The sequence below is a fragment of the Oncorhynchus nerka genome, linkage group LG27 (genome assembly GCF_034236695.1).
Source record: "Oncorhynchus nerka isolate Pitt River linkage group LG27, Oner_Uvic_2.0, whole genome shotgun sequence".
Classification (NCBI taxonomy): Eukaryota; Metazoa; Chordata; class Actinopteri; order Salmoniformes; family Salmonidae; genus Oncorhynchus; species Oncorhynchus nerka.
In genome coordinates this window covers 89,331,145-89,349,772 of record NC_088422.1, presented here as the reverse complement: position 1 = coordinate 89,349,772, position 18,628 = coordinate 89,331,145, and the positions used below count along the sequence as shown (strand labels likewise).

Genomic DNA, 18,628 nt, shown 5'->3' with positions numbered 1-18,628 from the left:
TTTATGTGGACTCCTGTTTATCTGTATCCATCTCAACAAGGTCATGATCAAAGAACAATGCAGGTAAGACCACAGCCATTATATTGGTTTAGATGTTAGCAGCAGACATACTCTTCATAAACACCACAGAGGAAGTAGTGGTAGCGGAAGTAGCCCACAGATAAAAACAGTCAAACAGTGCCTTACGTTGCATTAGACAAGACAAAGATGAGTATAGTTCAGTGTGTATTATCAGTGAACTAAAGACCAAGGCTCAAATGAAGACAATGGAGGCATATAAGTCTAATGAAGGAGGGAAAGGCTTGGTTGGGATCCTCCTCCTGCTGTTTGCAAAACAACTTCAAGGTACTGACCAGAATATTTAAAATATTTTTTCACTCTACTATTCAATATTTAAAAAAAAACACTATTATCTGATTAAGAACTTTGAGCAAATTATTATACGCAAATCATCCAATGATTTTATTAATGATGCTAATGATTCATTATTTAATGTAGTGACTGCCTGGTGAAGGCCATGCTATGTGTAATGTCCATTAATGCCAAGTCAAGTTTTGAGAATACTCTAAAACATTTGTTGTTACGGAATCCAATATTTTGCTGTGGTGTTTCATAATATGTTTCTCCCACAGGGCAACATCCCATCTGTGATGACTATGTTAGAGTGTCTCAGAACACTGTGGTTCAACCTTTTGTCATGGAGAAACTGACGATTAACTGTACTGTAGGATTCTGCACAGATCTACCACAAGTCTCTTGGTTTAAACTGAACAAAGACATCTTCAATCCTGTGACCAAAACTCCTCACATCCAAGCCCAGTGGAATTACTTAACAAGTAACTCTGGAATTTTTTAAATTTTGTACGCCCAATTTTTCAGTTTTTGATTTGTTAAAAAAGTTTGAAATATCCAATAAATGTCGTTCCACTTCATGATTGTGTCCCACTTGTTGTTGATTCTTCACAAAAAAATACAGTTTTATATCTTTATGTTTGAAGCCTGAAATGTGGCAAAAGGTCGCAAAGTTCAAGGGGGCCGAATACTTTCGCAAGGCACTGTATTTAATAGGAAATGTATGAGATCCAGTTGCCAGTGATTTGAGATATTCATGACTATTTTCCTCATGAAAAAGTTGACCCTGTAGCTTAGTTTTGTCATTTTGTTATTGTTGTGGTTGTTGTTTTACCAGACACGCTCAGTGTCATCGTGGACATCACTCGCATCATCCTGTTTGTGGTTGCCACCTTGGTTGTCATGACACTGACCCTGTGTTGGGTTCTGAAAGCCAGAGGTATGGTGCTCTAGTCTACACCACAGCATCACTAAAGAAAAAACAGCACAAGTACCTTGTCTATTCTAAAGTCTTGTTACATGAGTTTTCCAGGTCACCAATGACCTATCATTTATCATCATGTCTCCTTCTTTTATGAGAAAAGTCAGGGCTATAACTGAAACCAGAGGTCATACATATTGATGCCTTGCTACACACATTATTCTAATACATTCACTGTGTCATATTATCCCTCTTGCTTTGTCAACCCCCTGGTCTATTGGAAAATGGAGTCCTCCAGTGTGGAATGCAGTGGAGCTTCCAAGAGTGGAGCCTGAGCAGAACATACCACCTGACACTGAGATGGGTGCAGAGGAAGACCTTGAGGTTTACGATGACTGTGTGTGATTCTGTGTAGATATACTCTATTGCATTGGGTTTATGTTATAGCAGACCATTTTGGTCTGTTTTTGGTTGTTTTCAGTGGGTCTTGCTGGCATGTCTGTTGCTAATAAATTACCATTCATTTTCATGGCATATTATGTAGTTGGTTTTTGAATGGCTTGCTTAAAATGCTCTTAAAACAGTATAGTGTAAGAGATGACTGTATAGGTTATAGATATGTAGGCTTAGACGAGCTCAATGTCTTGTTTTGACTTTTAATGTATTTTTTTTTATTTTACAAATAAAAAAATACATATGAACCTACCATTGGAAAGTACCATTCTCATGATTCAGCCTGTTGAATTTTGTCCATATAAGTTTTGACTTGTTTTTATCAATTGTAAAGCCAGAGTAGTTTATATGACGAGTCTAAATGATACATCTGTGGGAATTACACTGAGATGGACTGGTTACAACAACAGACCTGCAGGAGAGTCCCAACAGAGCAGGGTGGAGTTTGGGGAGGTTGTAGTAATACCATAAACCACAAGACATTCTCTGTAGAGGCAGTGGTAGAGACCACTCTTTCACTTCACAACGTTTTCACCTATGTAGACAGTGTTATTGCACTGGAGATAATGAAAATGAGGTAGAAAAGGAAAAACCAGCAGACACTAGGTGCTCCATTGAGTTTAACACCCCTGGTCTAAATGCTATAGTTGTGGAAATGACACTGAGATGGACTGGTTACAACATCCGACGTGTAGTGGATTAAGTAGGAGTGGGAGCTGATTTCAGACTGGGTATATTCTTTATCAGTTTCCCCACATGTTCTCAGTGATTTATCTTGATCTTCATGTTTCTGGAGACCAGGGCTGTGATCTCTTTCTGCATGTGGTCACTGACACCAGAGTACATGGTGGTACCACCACATAGGACATTGTTGGCATACAGGTCCTTATGGATGTCAATGTCACTTCATGATGACTTCATACCTGGGAGGGGGCAGCACAGCATCCTTATTTCAACACCAACCCACCACCTTTGTTCGTGGCCATAGAGCTAGATTTGAATGTAATCTGACCATAGCACCGGTTCCAATCCAAGTACCAATGTCGTTTAACAAACTCCAGGTGTTTACATTTCTTGGATGACATGAAATAGAGCTCTTACGCCACGCACACCAGTGTTGGGTTTGTTGTTGAAAGAAGGATGCATAAACAGAAAATAACCCCCTACTGTAAAGAAATGGTGGTGGATCATTGATGTTTTGGGGCTATTCTGCTTCCACTGGTCCTTGGGCCCTTGTTAAGGTCAATGGCATCATGAACTTTACCCAGTACCAGGACATTTTAGCTCAAAACCTGGTTGCCTCTGCCAGGAGGCTGACACTTTGCTGCAATTAGATCTTCTACCAAGTCAATAAACCCAAGCACACACCAAAATCTAGAAGCAGGAGAAATTACATTAGCTCAGCTGGCTAACTACCCTAAATATTATGAAACAACTCCATATTTCCTAGCCTGGTACCAAATCTGTCTGTGCTCTGGACAACTCCATTGTTCATTCTCAAGCCAAACATGTTTGGTAAACAATGAGTGACAAGGAGTTGGCATGATGGCACAGACTGGCACTCAGGCTACATATTTCCTAGTGCAGAGAGATAATAAATACACTTGTTATTAATATGACATTCTCTCAGTACTTCACTAAATATGAAACAGCTAGTAGGGGTTTCTGACCATCTGACCTGGCCAGGATAAAGTCTAGGTTCCAGTTAGATCCTATTACTAGGGTCCAGTTAGATCCTATTACTAGGGTCCAGTTAGATCCTATTACTAGGGTCCAGTTAGATCCTATTACTAGGGTCCAGTTAGATCCTATTACTAGGGTCCAGTTAGATCCTATTACTAGGGTCCAGTTAGATCCTATTACTAGGCCCAGTCCTAGGGTCCAGTTAGATCCTATTACTAGGGTCCAGTTAGATCCTATTACTAGGGTCCAGTTAGATCCTATTACTAGGGTCCAGTTAGATCCTATTACTAGGTCCAGGTCCAGTTAGATCCTATTACTAGGGTCCAGTTAGATCCTATTACTATTACTAGGGTCCAGTTAGATCCTCCAGTTTACTAGGGTCCAGTTAGATCCTATTACTAGGGTCCAGTTAGATCCTATTACTAGGGTCCAGTTAGATCCTATTACTAGGGTCCAGTTAGATCCTATTACTAGGGTCCAGTTAGATCCTATTACTAGGGTCCAGTTAGATCCTATTACTAGGGTCCAGTTAGATCCTATTACTAGGGTCCAGTTAGATCCTATTACTAGGGTCCAGTTAGATCCTATACTAGGGTCCAGTTAGATCCTATTACTAGGGTCCAGTTAGATCCTATTACTAGGGTCCAGTTAGATCCTAGGGTAGTTAGACTATTACTAGGTCCAGTTAGATCCTATTACTAGGGTCCAGTTAGATCCCTAGGGTTACTTTACTAGGGTCCAGTTAGATCCTATTACTAGGGTCCAGATAGATCCTAATACTAGGGTCCAGTTAGATCCTATTACTAGGGTCCAGATAGATCCTATTACTAGGTTCCAGATCAGTATTTCTTTATCAGGACACGTGGTCAGATAAAACTCCTGGCCCTACATTATGTTGAATATCTTTGCTGAAGGAGAGAAGGGAAACCTCCACCCCCTGATGTGAGATGAGATGCATACAATTGGGAGTTTTAGTGCATAGCTTTGAATGCAGCAGTCTTGTATAACTAAGCTTGTGGAGACACAGAATTCAGTCCCATTCAAAATCCTATTTTCCCTAACCCCTACCCTAGCTCCTAACCCCACCACTAATTCTAACCTTAACCCCCTGGAAATAGCCTTTGTCCTTGTGGGGACAAACACAATGTCCCCAGTTGGTCAAATCTTTGTTGTTCGTTTACTATTTTTGTAGGGACTTCACGTCCACACACATCAAAAACAGGTAACTTGAGTCGTGTTTTTCAAACAGATTTATTAAAATTCCTTTCTTCGTGAAAGTCAACCTCTCAAGGTATTGAACCCATTAATGCCTGGATAGGTTAGTATTGCTGTCCAAACGATTTGACTTCTAAAAAATAGAGCCTATTTAGAAAATATGACATTTTGTTTTCACTCAGTAGCATTTCCTCTTATAAATAGATGTATTTTGTCATCCTTTCCTCAATCACACCATCTATACAGACCATCAGGACCACGTTACTATAACACCAACGTTAGAACAGGGTGGTAACCATAGAGATAGATAGAGGACTCATCTATACAGACCATCAGGTCCACGGTACCACAACACCAACGTTAGAACAGGGTGGTAGCCATAGAGATAGATAGAGGACTCATCTATACAGACCATCAGGACCACGGTACCATAACACCAACGTTAGAACAGGGTGGTATCCATTATCTTTGTATCTGTGCCATTACAGCATCTGACAGCATGGGCAGTGTCATTGAAGTAGTCAATCTTCTTCTTCACGATTAGCTGATCCCTCCTAATGACCTGGTTGGACATGACTCCAACAGGGTTACGAGGAGGGATCAGCCAATGAAGTTGGAAGTCCAACCCAGTTGACTACATTAAAATGGTGGAAGCCCTCAATGGCGCTGCCCATGCTAATACAGCCTTTTGGTCACTAGAGGCCTCTATCATTCTCTATGGTGGTATCCCACAAAGCAGGAGCAATGTTTTTAGCTCAGCTGGCTAACTACTGTAAATATTCTGAAACACCAGATTTCCTATCCTGGTCCCAAATCTGTTTGTGTTCTGGCCAACTCCATTGCTCATTGTCAAGCCAAACGTTTTTGGTATAACAATGAGTGAGAAAGAGTTGGCATGATGGCACAAACAAACAGCCTGTCACTCAGGCTTCATATTTCCTAGTGCAGAGAGGTAAAACACACTTGTTATAAGTATGACATTCTCTCAGTACTTCCCATGCTAAACTTGAAACAGATGAGATACGAACCAGATAAATACAAATGATATCTCAAAGTGTCTCAAAGTAAGATGGCTGACATATTGCCTCCTGCTTTGTGAATTGCCACCCTGCACTATCAATCAAGTGATTAAATCAGCATGTAATCAATCAACAGATGAAGTAGAAATGTACAGTGAACAACAGAGCATTGTGGGGCACAGAGCAACAAATACAGACACATAAATACACACAGTAGACTTTCAAGGGTGCACACTCGCACCCTTTTACACTCCACCCTTAAATACAACATCTTACTTACACACTTACCAGGGTACATGCTCACAAACGGGGTAGGAGGATATTCTTCAGACCATGTGATCTGACAAGGTAAAACCTTTAGGTTCCAGTTAGATCCTATTACTTGGGTCCAGTTAGATCCTATTACTAGGGTCCAGATAGATCCTATTACTAGGGTCCAGATAGATCTTATTACTAGGGTCCAGTAAGATCATATTACTAGGGTCCAGTTAGATCCTATTACTAGGGGCCAGTAAGATCCTATTACTAGGGTCCAGTTAGATCCTATTACTAGGGGCCAGTTAGATCCTATTACTAGGGTCCAGTTAGATCCTATTACTAGGGTCCAGTTAGATCCTATTACTAGGGTCCAGTTAGATCCTATTACTAGGGTCCAGTTAGATCCTATTACTAGGGTCCAGTTAGATCCTATTACTAGGGTCCAGTTAGATCCCTAGGGTCCAGATAGATCCTATTACTAGGGTCCAGTTAGGGTCCAGTTAGATCCTATTACTAGGGTCCAGTTAGATCCTATTACTAGGGTCCAGTTAGATCCTATTACTAGGGTCCAGTAAGATCCTATTACTAGGGTCCAGTTAGATCCTATTACTAGGGTCCAGATAGATCTTATTACTAGGGTCCAGTAAGATCATATTACTAGGGTCCAGTTAGATCCTATTACTAGGGTGCAGATAGATCCTATTACTAGGGTCCAGTTAGATCATATTACTAGGGGCCAGTTAGATCCTATTACTAGGGGCCAGTTAGATCCTATTACTAGGGTGCAGATAGATCCTATTACTAGGGTCCAGTTAGATCATATTACTAGGGTCCAGATCAGTATTTCCTTATCAGTACACGTGGTCAGATAAAACTCCTGGCCTTACATTATGTTGAATATCTTTGCTGAAGGAGAGAAGGGAAAAAACACCCCCTGATGAGAGTTTTAGTGCATAGCTTTGAATGCAGCAGCTATAGAATAGACCTTATAATTGTGCCAAGGCCACCATGAGACAGTTATTACCCAGGAGACACCAGGGGGTGCCAAAGGGAACATTGTGCCATGGCCTGGTCGTGCCAGTTTGAGCACACAGTGGGTTTGGTATTGGGGAGAAGGGTTGAGCAGCAGTGCAATTACATAGGTATCTTTACAGAAATAGTACTATTGGCTTTTTCCACCCTTCTCTCCTGAAATACCGTATCTGTGTCTTGCCAGACATCAGCATCAGTCTGAGTGGGGCAGTTCCATCATGTTGTTGATGAATCATCTTAGACTTACACCAGTCTTTGTTCTCCAAGGATAATCTAAATGAGGTTACAGTGGACTAGTGTTTATTTCTTGTACACGTGCAAATGAACACACACACCTGCGCACACAAATGTGTTTCAAACACACACACACACACGTACGTACGCACGTTTTAGGCTAGCATTCATGTAGATTGGATATGGCTTTCTGTTCCGTCTCAGGCTTTAACACATAACAGACAGGATCGAAACGGCACTTTCTCCTGAGACACTCCAAAGGCTGAGTCTTAATAGTCAATAACAGTCTTCTTCCTCTCGCCTCCATCTGCACTGATCTGACAAAAAAAATGGGTGAAAACAAGAAGGTAGGATCTAACCAAAGGACCCACTTTCAGCTGTCCATTTTCTTTTCAGACCAGTGAGAACCAAGGGAAGGAGGCGAGGGAAGCCGACAAGACTTGAGACACACCCCAAAAGCCCTCACTCTTCTGAAAACTCTGGATACTAGACAAAAACCTGCAGCTTATTCTGAAAGGTGGAATAACATTCCAGGGGAAAAAGACATGGTTAACTACCTCGAAATGGAGTAGAACAGACATTCCTCTTTGTCGTGGAGGAAACGGGCCATGGTGTCTTGTCTACACATGACATTTGTATCTGCAATGTTAACACCCCCAGCGTCAAGTGAACTACATAGAAAAACATTGCGCAGAACAAACCGTCTTTGTCATGGAGGAAACGTGCCTCAGTCTGCTCTATAAATTATATTTCTATCTGCAATTTGTGATTGTTTTCACCCCCACGGCACTAGAGGGCGCCGGTGAGGCACATGAGGACAGCCACGTGCAGAATCAGCAGGTAGCCAAGGAAGAGGTAGCGCGAGCGGGCCCGTGATGTCAGCAGCTTGGAGCAGTACAGGCTCCGCCCCCGAAGCCAGCGCCTGCAGGCCAGCATCCCGCCTTTCACCTGGTTAGGAGAGGGAGGGGAGGAGAGGGAGAGTCGTTCATCAAACAGGCATTGGTAATCATATTGGTTACCATTGGTCATCATACATGTGATTGATGATTGGTGAGTCAAGAAGAACAGTCCTAGCCTGAGTGCCAGTCTGCTTGTGCCATCATGTCAACTCCTTGTCATGAGAAACACGTTTGCCTTGCAATGACAGTAATGGAGTTGGCCAGAGCACATAGTAGAATGAGGATGCACATGTCAAAAAACACCCGTTTTAGCTTGATTCTTTTTACATTTGTTGAATTCAATATCTAAACCAGCCCCAACATGATTTCTGCCTTTCTCCAGGGGTGCTGACAAGAGCACAAACAGATCTGGGACCAGGTAGTTCTGCATCGGTGGCGGCCGGTGCCGTTTAAGATTAGGGAGGATGTTGTTTTTTGGTGCATGGCCTTATTTCTATTACATCATAATGGATGATGTCATTCATATTCTATTCACCCAGCTAAATGTAACATCGATAGATTTAGGCTCCTACAAGATACTCAACTTTGCCGTATACGTATCATGATGTTGCTACACCCTCCTAGCCTACAAATGAAAGTTTATAACGTAGTTGCACAGGTCGAGAGACAAATTTTGGTAATCAAAATGACAGACAGGCTGCATATAATCACACAAAACAGTGCACAGCAAGCAATGCAGCCTTGAACACACCTGCCTGCGTTTAGCTGATCTGGGGTGTAATCATTAGTCCAAACAGTTGCAAAATGGAAAACTACATTTTCTTTGGACAAAGTCTCTCCCCATTTCATTTGCTTCCATTTTTTCTTTCTCCTTTTTTTTTTTTTTACCGTTTTCTCCCCAATTTCGTGGTTTCCAATTGGTAGTTCCAGTCCTGTCTCATCGCTGCAACTCCCGTACGGACTCGGGAGAGGCGAAGGTCGATCCCTGCCGGCCAAACCCTCCCCTAACCCGGACGACGCTGGGCCAATTGTGTGCCGCCCCATGGGTTTCCCGGTCGCGGTCGGCTGCGACAGAGCCTGGTATCGAACCCAGAATCTCTAGTGGCACAGCTAGCACTGCGATGCAGTACCTTAGACCACTGCGCCACTCAGGAGGCCCATATTTGCTTCCATTTATCAAGAAACGTTTTGAAACAGAATTCCTTCTGGCATCTACAGGCTCTCCTCCTCTCACCTTTTCCTTCGCTTGTGGACTTCAGTGCATAACAGTGGTCTGTGACCAGGTGCAACAACAAAAACCGTCTCCAAGCCAAACCGCTACTCAGCCTTCATTATTGTCACCATATTAAGGTTAACGTCAACCTAGAACTAACACGTTAGTAAACCCACAATCCAATCCATGTGTATAATCAAACAAAACAGTGTACAGCAAGCAGTTTAGCAGTTACACTGACAGGCCACGGTGGCAAAAAAAATACAAATGAATTGGATTGAGATGCAGCCCATGCAAAGAAACAGACATCCCTGGCTTAACCAGACCGATTTGAATGGGGACTTTTAAAATGATGCCAAATAACTTTCCACAGGATTGCAAGACATCGACTAATTTAAGTTTTGTGAGTAACACTGACCTTGCGTGTGACCAGGGGTTCGTTGGGGTTGAGGATGAGGGCCTCCCACTCCTCCTCTGTATCCAGCTGGATGCTGAAGTCTCTCTGGGTCGTCCTGGATGGACTGGAGTCAACGCTGGAGAGGAAAGAGACGCCTTTACTACTAAGTGTGTGTGTGAATTTAATTAATCGGCGGAATGAATACACCCGATCACACAGTTCACTTTCATAGTATCCACATACACCATCAAATGACTTTATTCATGTGCTTCTGCAACAACAACCAAAAGTACCACAGCGACAACCATTCACATCATCATCAAATCATCATGAACCGTTACCATAACAACTACTGACCGGTCTATTTAAAAAGCACCTGTGTCAGAAAGTAGGAACATGTGCCAAAGAGAAAGGGTCTATTCTCATTGATGAGAATTAAGAATCATTTTGAAAGATTCTTGAGAGTAGGAGCTAAGGGTCTATTCTTATTCACCAGAATTAAGAAGAATTTCTAGAGATTCTCGAGAGGTATTGATTCTCGAGAGACATTACTGTAATGTAAAGTTACGTATTTCTCACGTCTCAAACGATACCTCCGGAGTTCACGCACAGCACTCACCCCACAGCTGCACCCCTCTAAGCAGGACAGTGTAAACAGCATTTTCAATGTATAGTTTATTGAGTTTTCACCTGAAACTGCAGTAACAGCCTGCTACATTCTGAAATGATCGCTGTATATTTAAGAAAGTGATGCTCAACAGTGTTTTTCCTCCCTTGGCTGCTCTGAGCCAACATCCAGGCAAGGAGCTGATCAACTCACTAGGGGATTTATCAAAGTACTCATTTACCACATATAATAACTTCCACGATATTGATCAAATGAAGCCTGGTTTGTTGAAAGGTGACTTTAATATGCTGAAACTATACTTTTCGTATGAGAGGGGTAAAGGAATACCTAGGATAGGATAACGTTAATCTAGCATAGCTGACTCACCCCCCTTAAAAGATTTAGATGCACTACTGTTCCACTGGATGTCATAAGGTGAATGCACTAGCAGATTTCTTTCAGTCGGCTCTGGATTAAGACCTGCTAAATGACTTAAATGTAAATGTAAACGTTAACGTTTGATATGCTAACGTTACTAGCTAGCATAGCTGACTAGCCGTATTATTGTCTTACTTTTTTTATCCAGAGTGACTTACATGAGCAGTTAGGGTTAAGGGCACACTAGCAGATTTCTTTCACCTTTCGGCTCTGGGATTCGAACCAGCAAACGCTTGGTTACCTGTACAAGGCCCTTAAACGCTGGGCTACCTGCTCCCCATTGCAAGCTACATCTTGCAAGCTAAGTTTTTGCATTATTAATATGCATTATTCGTGCATTATTCAAGAGTGTAATAAGTTGCAAGAACGAGAAAAGAGTTGCATTAGCTTTAATTGTCTGCACATGCTTGTGAATTGTTGCATTATTCAAGAGTGTGATACGGTTTGGTTGCATTATTCAAGAGTGTGATACGGTTTGGTTGCATTATTCAAGAGTGTAATAGGGTTTGGTTGCATTATTCAAGAGTGTGATACGGTTTGGTTGCATTATTCAAGAGTGTGATACGGTTTGGTTGCATTATTCAAGAGTGTAATACGGTTTGGTTGCATTATTCAAGAGTGTAATACGGTTTGGTTGCATTATTCAAGAGTGTGCATTATTCAAGAGTGGTTTGGTTGCATTATTCAAGAGTGTAATACGGTTTGGTTGCATTATTCAAGAGTGTGATACGGTTTGGTTGCATTATTCAAGAGTGTAATACAGTTTGGTTGCATTATTCAAGAGTGTAATACAGTTTGGTTGCATTATTCAAGAGTGTGATACGGTTTGGTTGCATTATTCAAGAGTGTGATACGGTTTGGTTGCATTATTCAAGAGTGTAATACGGTTTGGTTGCATTATTCAAGAGTGTAATACAGTTTGGTTGCATTATTCAAGAGTGTAATACAGTTTGGTTGCATTATTCAAGAGTGTAATACAGTTTGGTTGCATTATTCAAGAGTGTGATACGGTTTGGTTGCATTATTCAAGAGTGTGATACGGTTTGGTTGCATTATTCAAGAGTGTAATACGGTTTGGTTGCATTATTCAAGAGTGTGATACGGTTTGGTTGCATTATTCAAGAGTGTAATACGGTTTGGTTGCATTATTCAAGAGTGTGATACGGTTTGGTTGCATTATTCAAGAGTGTGATACGGTTTGGTTGCATTATTCAAGAGTGTGATACGGTTTGGTTGCATTATTCAAGAGTGTAATACGGTTTGGTTGCATTATTCAAGAGTGTGCATTATTCAAGAGTGTAATACAGTTTGGTTGCATTATTCAAGAGTGTAATACAGTTTGGTTGCATTATTCAAAGAGTTTGTGCATTATTCAAGAGTGTGATAGGGTTTGGTTGCATTATTCAAGAGTGTAATACAGTTTGGTTGCATTATTCAAGAGTGTGAGTGTGATTACGGTTTGGTTGCATTATTCAAGAGTGTGATACGGTTTGGTTGCATTATTCAAGAGTGTAATACGGTTTGGTTGCATTATTCAAGAGTGTAATACGGTTTGGTTGCATTATTCAAGAGTGTGATTATTCAAGAGTGGTTTGGTTGCATTATTCAAGAGTGTGATACGGTTTGGTTGCATTATTCAAGAGTGTGATACGGTTTGGTTGCATTATTCAAGAGTGTAATACGGTTTGGTTGCATTATTCAAGAGTGTGATACGGTTTGGTTGCATTATTCAAGAGTGTAATACGGTTTGGTTGCATTATTCAAGAGTGTAATACGGTTTGGTTGCATTATTCAAGAGTGTAATACGGTTTGGTTGCATTATTCAAGAGTGTGATACGGTTTGGTTGCATTATTCATTATTCAAGAGTGTAATACGGTTTGGTTGCATTATTCAAGAGTGTGATACGGTTTGGTTGCATTATTCAAGAGTGTAATACGGTTTGGTTGCATTATTCAAGAGTGTGATACGGTTTGGTTGCATTATTCAAGAGTGTAATACGGTTTGGTTGCATTATTCAAGAGCGTAATACGGTTTGGTTGCATTATTCAAGAGCGTAATACGGTTTGGTTGCATTATTCAAGAGTGTAATACGGTTTGGTTGCATTATTCAAGAGTGTGATACGGTTTGGTTGCATTATTCAAGAGCGTAGTTAATATATTTTAGAGGAAAAGTTGCTTGCATTGTTGAATAGTTTCAAAGCTTACTGGCTAGTCAGTGGCTATTGCCATACTGATATTTACAGTCAATTTGGAGCTGCAGCATTAAGCAAGAATGTCAGAGTTGCCAGTCTCATTTACGAGAGTAAGGCAAGCTTGTAACGTAAATTGAAAAGTTGATGTACATATTATGTAAATTGAAATCTTGTCTTTGGACTTTATATGGCGATTGGCAACTAACTTTCATAATAAGATGTATTACCACAACCAACCGACCGACCTCTGTTCATATTTCAATCACCCATGTGGGTATATGCTTCTAAAAGCCAATGAGGAGATGGGAGAGGCAGGACTTGCATTGCGTTCAGCGTCACAAATAGAAGCAACTTCTATTTTAGCGCTTGCGAGCAGTGTGGGTGCAATGATTGAATAACATTATTATTTTGCAACGCTCGCGCACGCGTTCGGTTCGGGTAGCATGATAGAGTGTGAGAGACAGAGACAGAGTGTGTATGTTATTAATGGTCAAATTAAAGTTTATTAGCTACATTTCCTGCCGTCTCCCCTAATGTCAGTGATGGCTGTAGTGAACGTTGAGAATGCTGTGAGGCCAGACTGCTGTTTGTCATGACAATGAGTTGGCATGGTAACTCAAACAGACTGGCACCCACACATAGTGTGAGAATAGCTGTGTGTGTGTGTGTGTGTGTGTGTGTCCAGTTGTGGCAAAATCTTTACCTATCCCAGTACTACAGAATACATATTATCCTCCTCCTCAGACCAGACCCCTCCCCTAGGCATGTCTCAACCCTGCATTAGTGTGTGTGTGTGTGTGTGCGTGTCACCTCTTGGCTCTGTCCTCAGCCAGTCCCAGAGCATGTCTCAACCCTGCATTAGTGTGTGTGTGTGTGTGTCCAGTTGTGGCAAAATCTTTACCTATCCCAGTACTACAGAATACATATTATCCTCCTTCTCAGACCAGACCTCTCCCCTAGGCATGTCTCAACCCTGCATTAGTGTGTGTGTGTGTGTGTGTGTGTGTGTGTGTCACCTCTTGGCTCTGTCCTCAGCCAGTCCCAGAGCATGTCTCAACCCTGCATTAGTGTGTGTGTGTGTGCGTGTCACCTCTTGGCTCTGTCCTCAGCCAGTCCCAGAGCTTCCTCGGCTGCTTCTCTCCTGGTCATCTCTTCAGCCAGACTGTCACTTAGCTGAACCACGCTCTGCTCCACCTCCACCAGCCTGCAACACACACACACAATGTAGTCATTCTGACACTCCTTCATGCCAAACAGTCTGGCATCACGGTATTCTCAATGTTCACTATGAAACCGTATGAGAGGTCACTGATTGGTTGTTGATATATATGAAGACTGGCAGACTGTTTGGCTTGACACTGACAGCAATGGTTGGCAAGAGCACAAACAGATCTGTAAACAGGCTAACCATGCATGGACACAGAGAGCGAGAGAAAGAAAGAGAGAACATAATAGAGAGAACATAATAGCGAGAGAGCAAAACATACCAAGAAAGTGAGAGAGCGAGAGAGAGTTTGAGAGAGAGACAGACGAAGGGACAGAGAGTCACCTGGTCCTGAGCTCGCCGGCCTCCAGTGCTTCCATGTCTACCACAGCACTGCTCCTCTCCTGGGGAGCTCCCGGAGCCACTTCTACAGACAGCGCCCCCTGCTGGACGGGAGAGCAAACAGCAGGACATTTGAGCTGATTCACTTCAGTAGGATGAGCATGTGTCCAACGTTATATGCAAACATACATATACGGTATATCACAAAAGTGAGCACACCCCTCACATTTTTGTAAATATTTGAGTATATCTTTTCATGTGACAACACTGAAGAAATGACACTTTAATAATGGGAATTGATGGGAAATGTAAAATATATCACTAGCCACTTTAAACAATGCTACCTAATATAATGTTTACATACCCTACATTATTCATCTCATATGTATATACTGTACTCTATATCATCTACTGCATCTTTATGTAATACATGTATCATTAGCCACTTTAACTATGCCACTTTGTTTACATACTCATCTCATATGTATATACTGCACTCAATACCATCTACTGTATCTTGCCTATGCCGCTCTGTACCATCACTCACTCATATATCTTTACGTACATATTCTTTATCCCCTTACACTTGTGTCTATAAGGTAGTAGTTTTGGAATTGTTAGCTAGATTACTAGTTGGTTATTACTGCATTGTCGGAACTAGAAGCACAAGCATTTCGCTACACTCGCATTAACATCTGCTAACCATGTGTATGTGACAAATAACATTTGATTTGATTTGACTTTGCTACAATGTAAAGTAGTGAGTGTACAGCTTGTATAACAGTGTAAATTTGCTGTCCTTTCAAAATAACTCAACACACAGCCATTAATGTCTAAACCGCTGGCAACAAAAGTGAGTACACCCCTAAGTGAAAATGTCCAAATTGGGCCCAATTAGCCATTTTCCCTCCCCGGTGTCATGTGACTCGTTAGTGTTACAAGGTCTCAGGTGTGAATGGGGAGCAGGTGTGTTCATTTTTTGGTGTCATCGCTCTCACACTCCCTCATACTGACTGGTCACTGGAAGTTCAACATGGTACCTCATGGCAAAGAACTCTCTGAGGATCTGAAAAAAAGAATTGTTTCTCTACATAAAGATGGCCTGGGCTATGAGAAGATTGCCAAGACCCTGAAACTGAGCTGCAGCACGGTGGCCAAGACCATACAGCGGTTTAACTGGACAGGTTCCACTCAGAACAGGCCTCGCCATGGTCGACCAAAGAAGTTGAGTGCACGTGCTCAGCGTCATATCCAGAGGTTGTCTTTGGGAAATAGACGTATGAATGCTGCCAGCATTGCTGCAGAGGTTGAAGGGGTGGGGGAGTCAGCCTGTCAGTGCTCAGACCATACGCCGTACACTGCATCAAATTGGTCTGCATGGCTGTCGTCCCAGAAGGAAGCCTCTTCTAAAGATGATGCACAAGAAAGCCCGCAAACAGTTTGCTGAAGACAAGCAGACTAAGGACATGGATTACTGGAACCATGTCCTGTGGTCTGATGCGACCAAGATAAACTTATTTGGTTCAGATGGTGTCAAGCGTGTGTGGCGGCAACCAGGTGAGGAGTACAAAGACAAGTGTGTCTTACCTACAGTCAAGCATGGTGGTGGGAGTGTCATGGTCTGGGGCTGCATGAGTGCTGCCGGCACTGGGGGGCTACAGTTCATTGAGGGAACCATGAATGCCAACATGTACTGTGACATACTGAAGCAGAGCATGATCCCCTCCCTTCGGAGACTGGGCCGCAGGGCAGTATTCCAACATGATAACGACCCCAAACACATCTCCAAGACGATCACTGCCTTGCTAAAGAAGCTGAGGGTAAAGGTGATGGACTGGCCAAGCATGTCTCCAGACTTAAACCCTATTGAGTATCTGTGGGGCATCCTCAAACGGAAGGTGGAGGAGTGCAAGCTCTGGTGAACTCCATGCCCAAGAGGGTTAAGGCAGTGCTGGAAAATGATGGTGGCCACAAAATATTGACACTTTGGGCTCAATTTGGACATTTTCACTTAGGGGTGTACTCACTTTTGTTGCCAGCGGTTTAGACATTAACTAGTTGTTCCTACCCTCTACTTTTTTGAACATTTTGTTAAAAATCGCGCAACATTTCAGCGCCCTGCTACTCATGCCAGGAATATAGTACGTTCATATGGTTAGAATGTGTGTATAGGAAACCCTCGGACGTTTTTAAAACTGGTTAAATCACGACTGTGGCTATTACATAACGTGCGTTACATCGGAAAGCGCAGGAAAACCTGATCACAGAAAATGGAAATAAATATCCTTGCGCCACTTCCAGCAATTGTTAACAGTGAGCCGAATTAGATAAGACAGAGCATTCAACTCCCACAGCATCCCCATGTAGTCGAGTATCTTGTGAATTTAATCCTCTTTGATTCTTGGTTGAACCGAAAGAGGGGCACGACGTACCTCCGGTCTCCGCCCAGATCATTCCGGAAGAGCTCTCTCCTGAAATTTTTTCCAAGACGACAGCTAATGATATGTACATCGCCTACGGATGATTTTTATCGCTTATTAACGTTTACTAATACCTAAAGTAGCATTACAAACGTATTTGAAGTGTTTTGTGAAAGTTTATCGTCTACTTTTTGAATTTTAAAAAATGACGTTACGTTGTGAAATCGCTGTTTTTTCGTTTATCACACAGTCTACATATAACGATATCTTGGCTTTATATGGCCCGATTTAATCGAAATAAAGACCCAATAGTGTTTATGGGACATCTAGGAGTGCCAACAAAGAAGATGGTGAAAGGTAATGACTGTTTTCTATTTTATTGTGCGGTTTGTGTAATGAAATGCTAATTATTTTGTTTACGTCCCCTGCTGTGCTTTTCTGTTGTAGTGTATTGGTGCATGCTATCAGATAATAGCTTCTCATGCTGTCGCCGAAAAGCATTAAAAAAATCTGACTTGTTGCCTGGATTCACAACGAGTGTAGCTTTAATTTGATACCCTGCATGTGTATTTTAATGAACTTTTGAGTTTTAACTAATACTATTAGCATTTAGCGTAGCGCATTTGCATTTCCAGAGCTCTAGTTGGGACGCAAGCGTCCCAGGTAGAGGTAAGAGGTTAATGGCTGGGTGTTGCGTTATTTTGAGGGGACAGCAAATTTACACTGTTATACAAGCTGTACACTCACTACTTTACATTGTAGCAAAGTGTCATTTCTTCAGTGTTGTCACATGAAAAGATATACTCAAATATTTACAAAAATATGAGGGGTGTGCTCACTTTTGTGATATACTGTAGTAACCTACTGACACAGAGCACAGCCAGGCTACTATTCATTAAAACACACACGGACAAGGATACACACAAAGTCAGACACAGATACCAGACAAACACACACACAAACACACTATAGTCATTCAGACACCAGACAAGCCTGAGACACACACTCGACTTTCTACCTTTGCAAGGCCCTGGTGGTGCTGGTTAGGCAGGGCCTGGTTCTCCAGCCAATAGCAGCGGTTCTGGGTGTCTCTCAGCGTCTGAGACACTGCCCTCAGCTGGGCCGACACCCCCCCTTTCTCCTCCACCACCTGCTGCAGCTGAGATAGGGAGATGAGAAGAGGACAGAGGAGCGGTTGGGAGGAGAGAAGATCTGTGTTGAGTATGGTGAACTTAGTGGAAACTGATTCAATACCTGTGCGTTGGTTTCTGTGTTCATCACTTTGGTTGCAGAGCTGATTTGGGTTGTTTTGTGAGTGCGTGCGTGTTCAGTACCTTGGTTGCAGAGCTGATTTGGGTTGTTTTGTGAGTGCGTGTTCAGTACCTTGGTTGCAGAGCTGATTTGGGTTGTTTTGTGAGTGCGTGCGTGTTCAGTACCTTGGTTGCAGAGCTGATTTGGGTTGTTTTGTGAGTGCGTGCGTGTTCAGTACCTTGGTTGCAGAGCTGATTTGGGTTGTTTTGTGAGTGCGTGTTCAGTACCTTGGTTGCAGAGCTGATTTGGGTTGTTTTGTGAGTGCGTGCGTGTTCAGTACCTTGGTTGCAGAGCTGATTTGGGTTGTTTTGTGAGTGCGTGCGTGTTCAGTACCTTGGTTGCAGAGCTGATTTGGGTTGTTTGTGAGTGCGTGCGTGTTCAGTACCTTGGTTGCAGAGCTGATTTGGGTTGTTTTGTGAGTGCGTGCGTGTGTGTTC

General features: G+C 42.3%; 1 protein-coding gene across 1 annotated transcript in view; it reads right to left on the bottom strand.

Moving 5' to 3' along the window:
- Positions 1-7,216: 7,216 nt before the first annotated feature.
- The window catches only part of LOC115117540 (golgin subfamily B member 1-like), a 57,620-nt gene continuing 46,208 nt past the window's right edge, over positions 7,217-18,628 (bottom strand). Inside the window, 5 exon segments of the mRNA XM_065012262.1 lie at positions 7,217-8,115; positions 9,698-9,812; positions 14,005-14,118; positions 14,464-14,561; positions 17,899-18,039. Coding sequence (XP_064868334.1) covers positions 7,957-8,115; positions 9,698-9,812; positions 14,005-14,118; positions 14,464-14,561; positions 17,899-18,039 — 627 coding nt within the window. The 3' untranslated portion in view covers positions 7,217-7,956.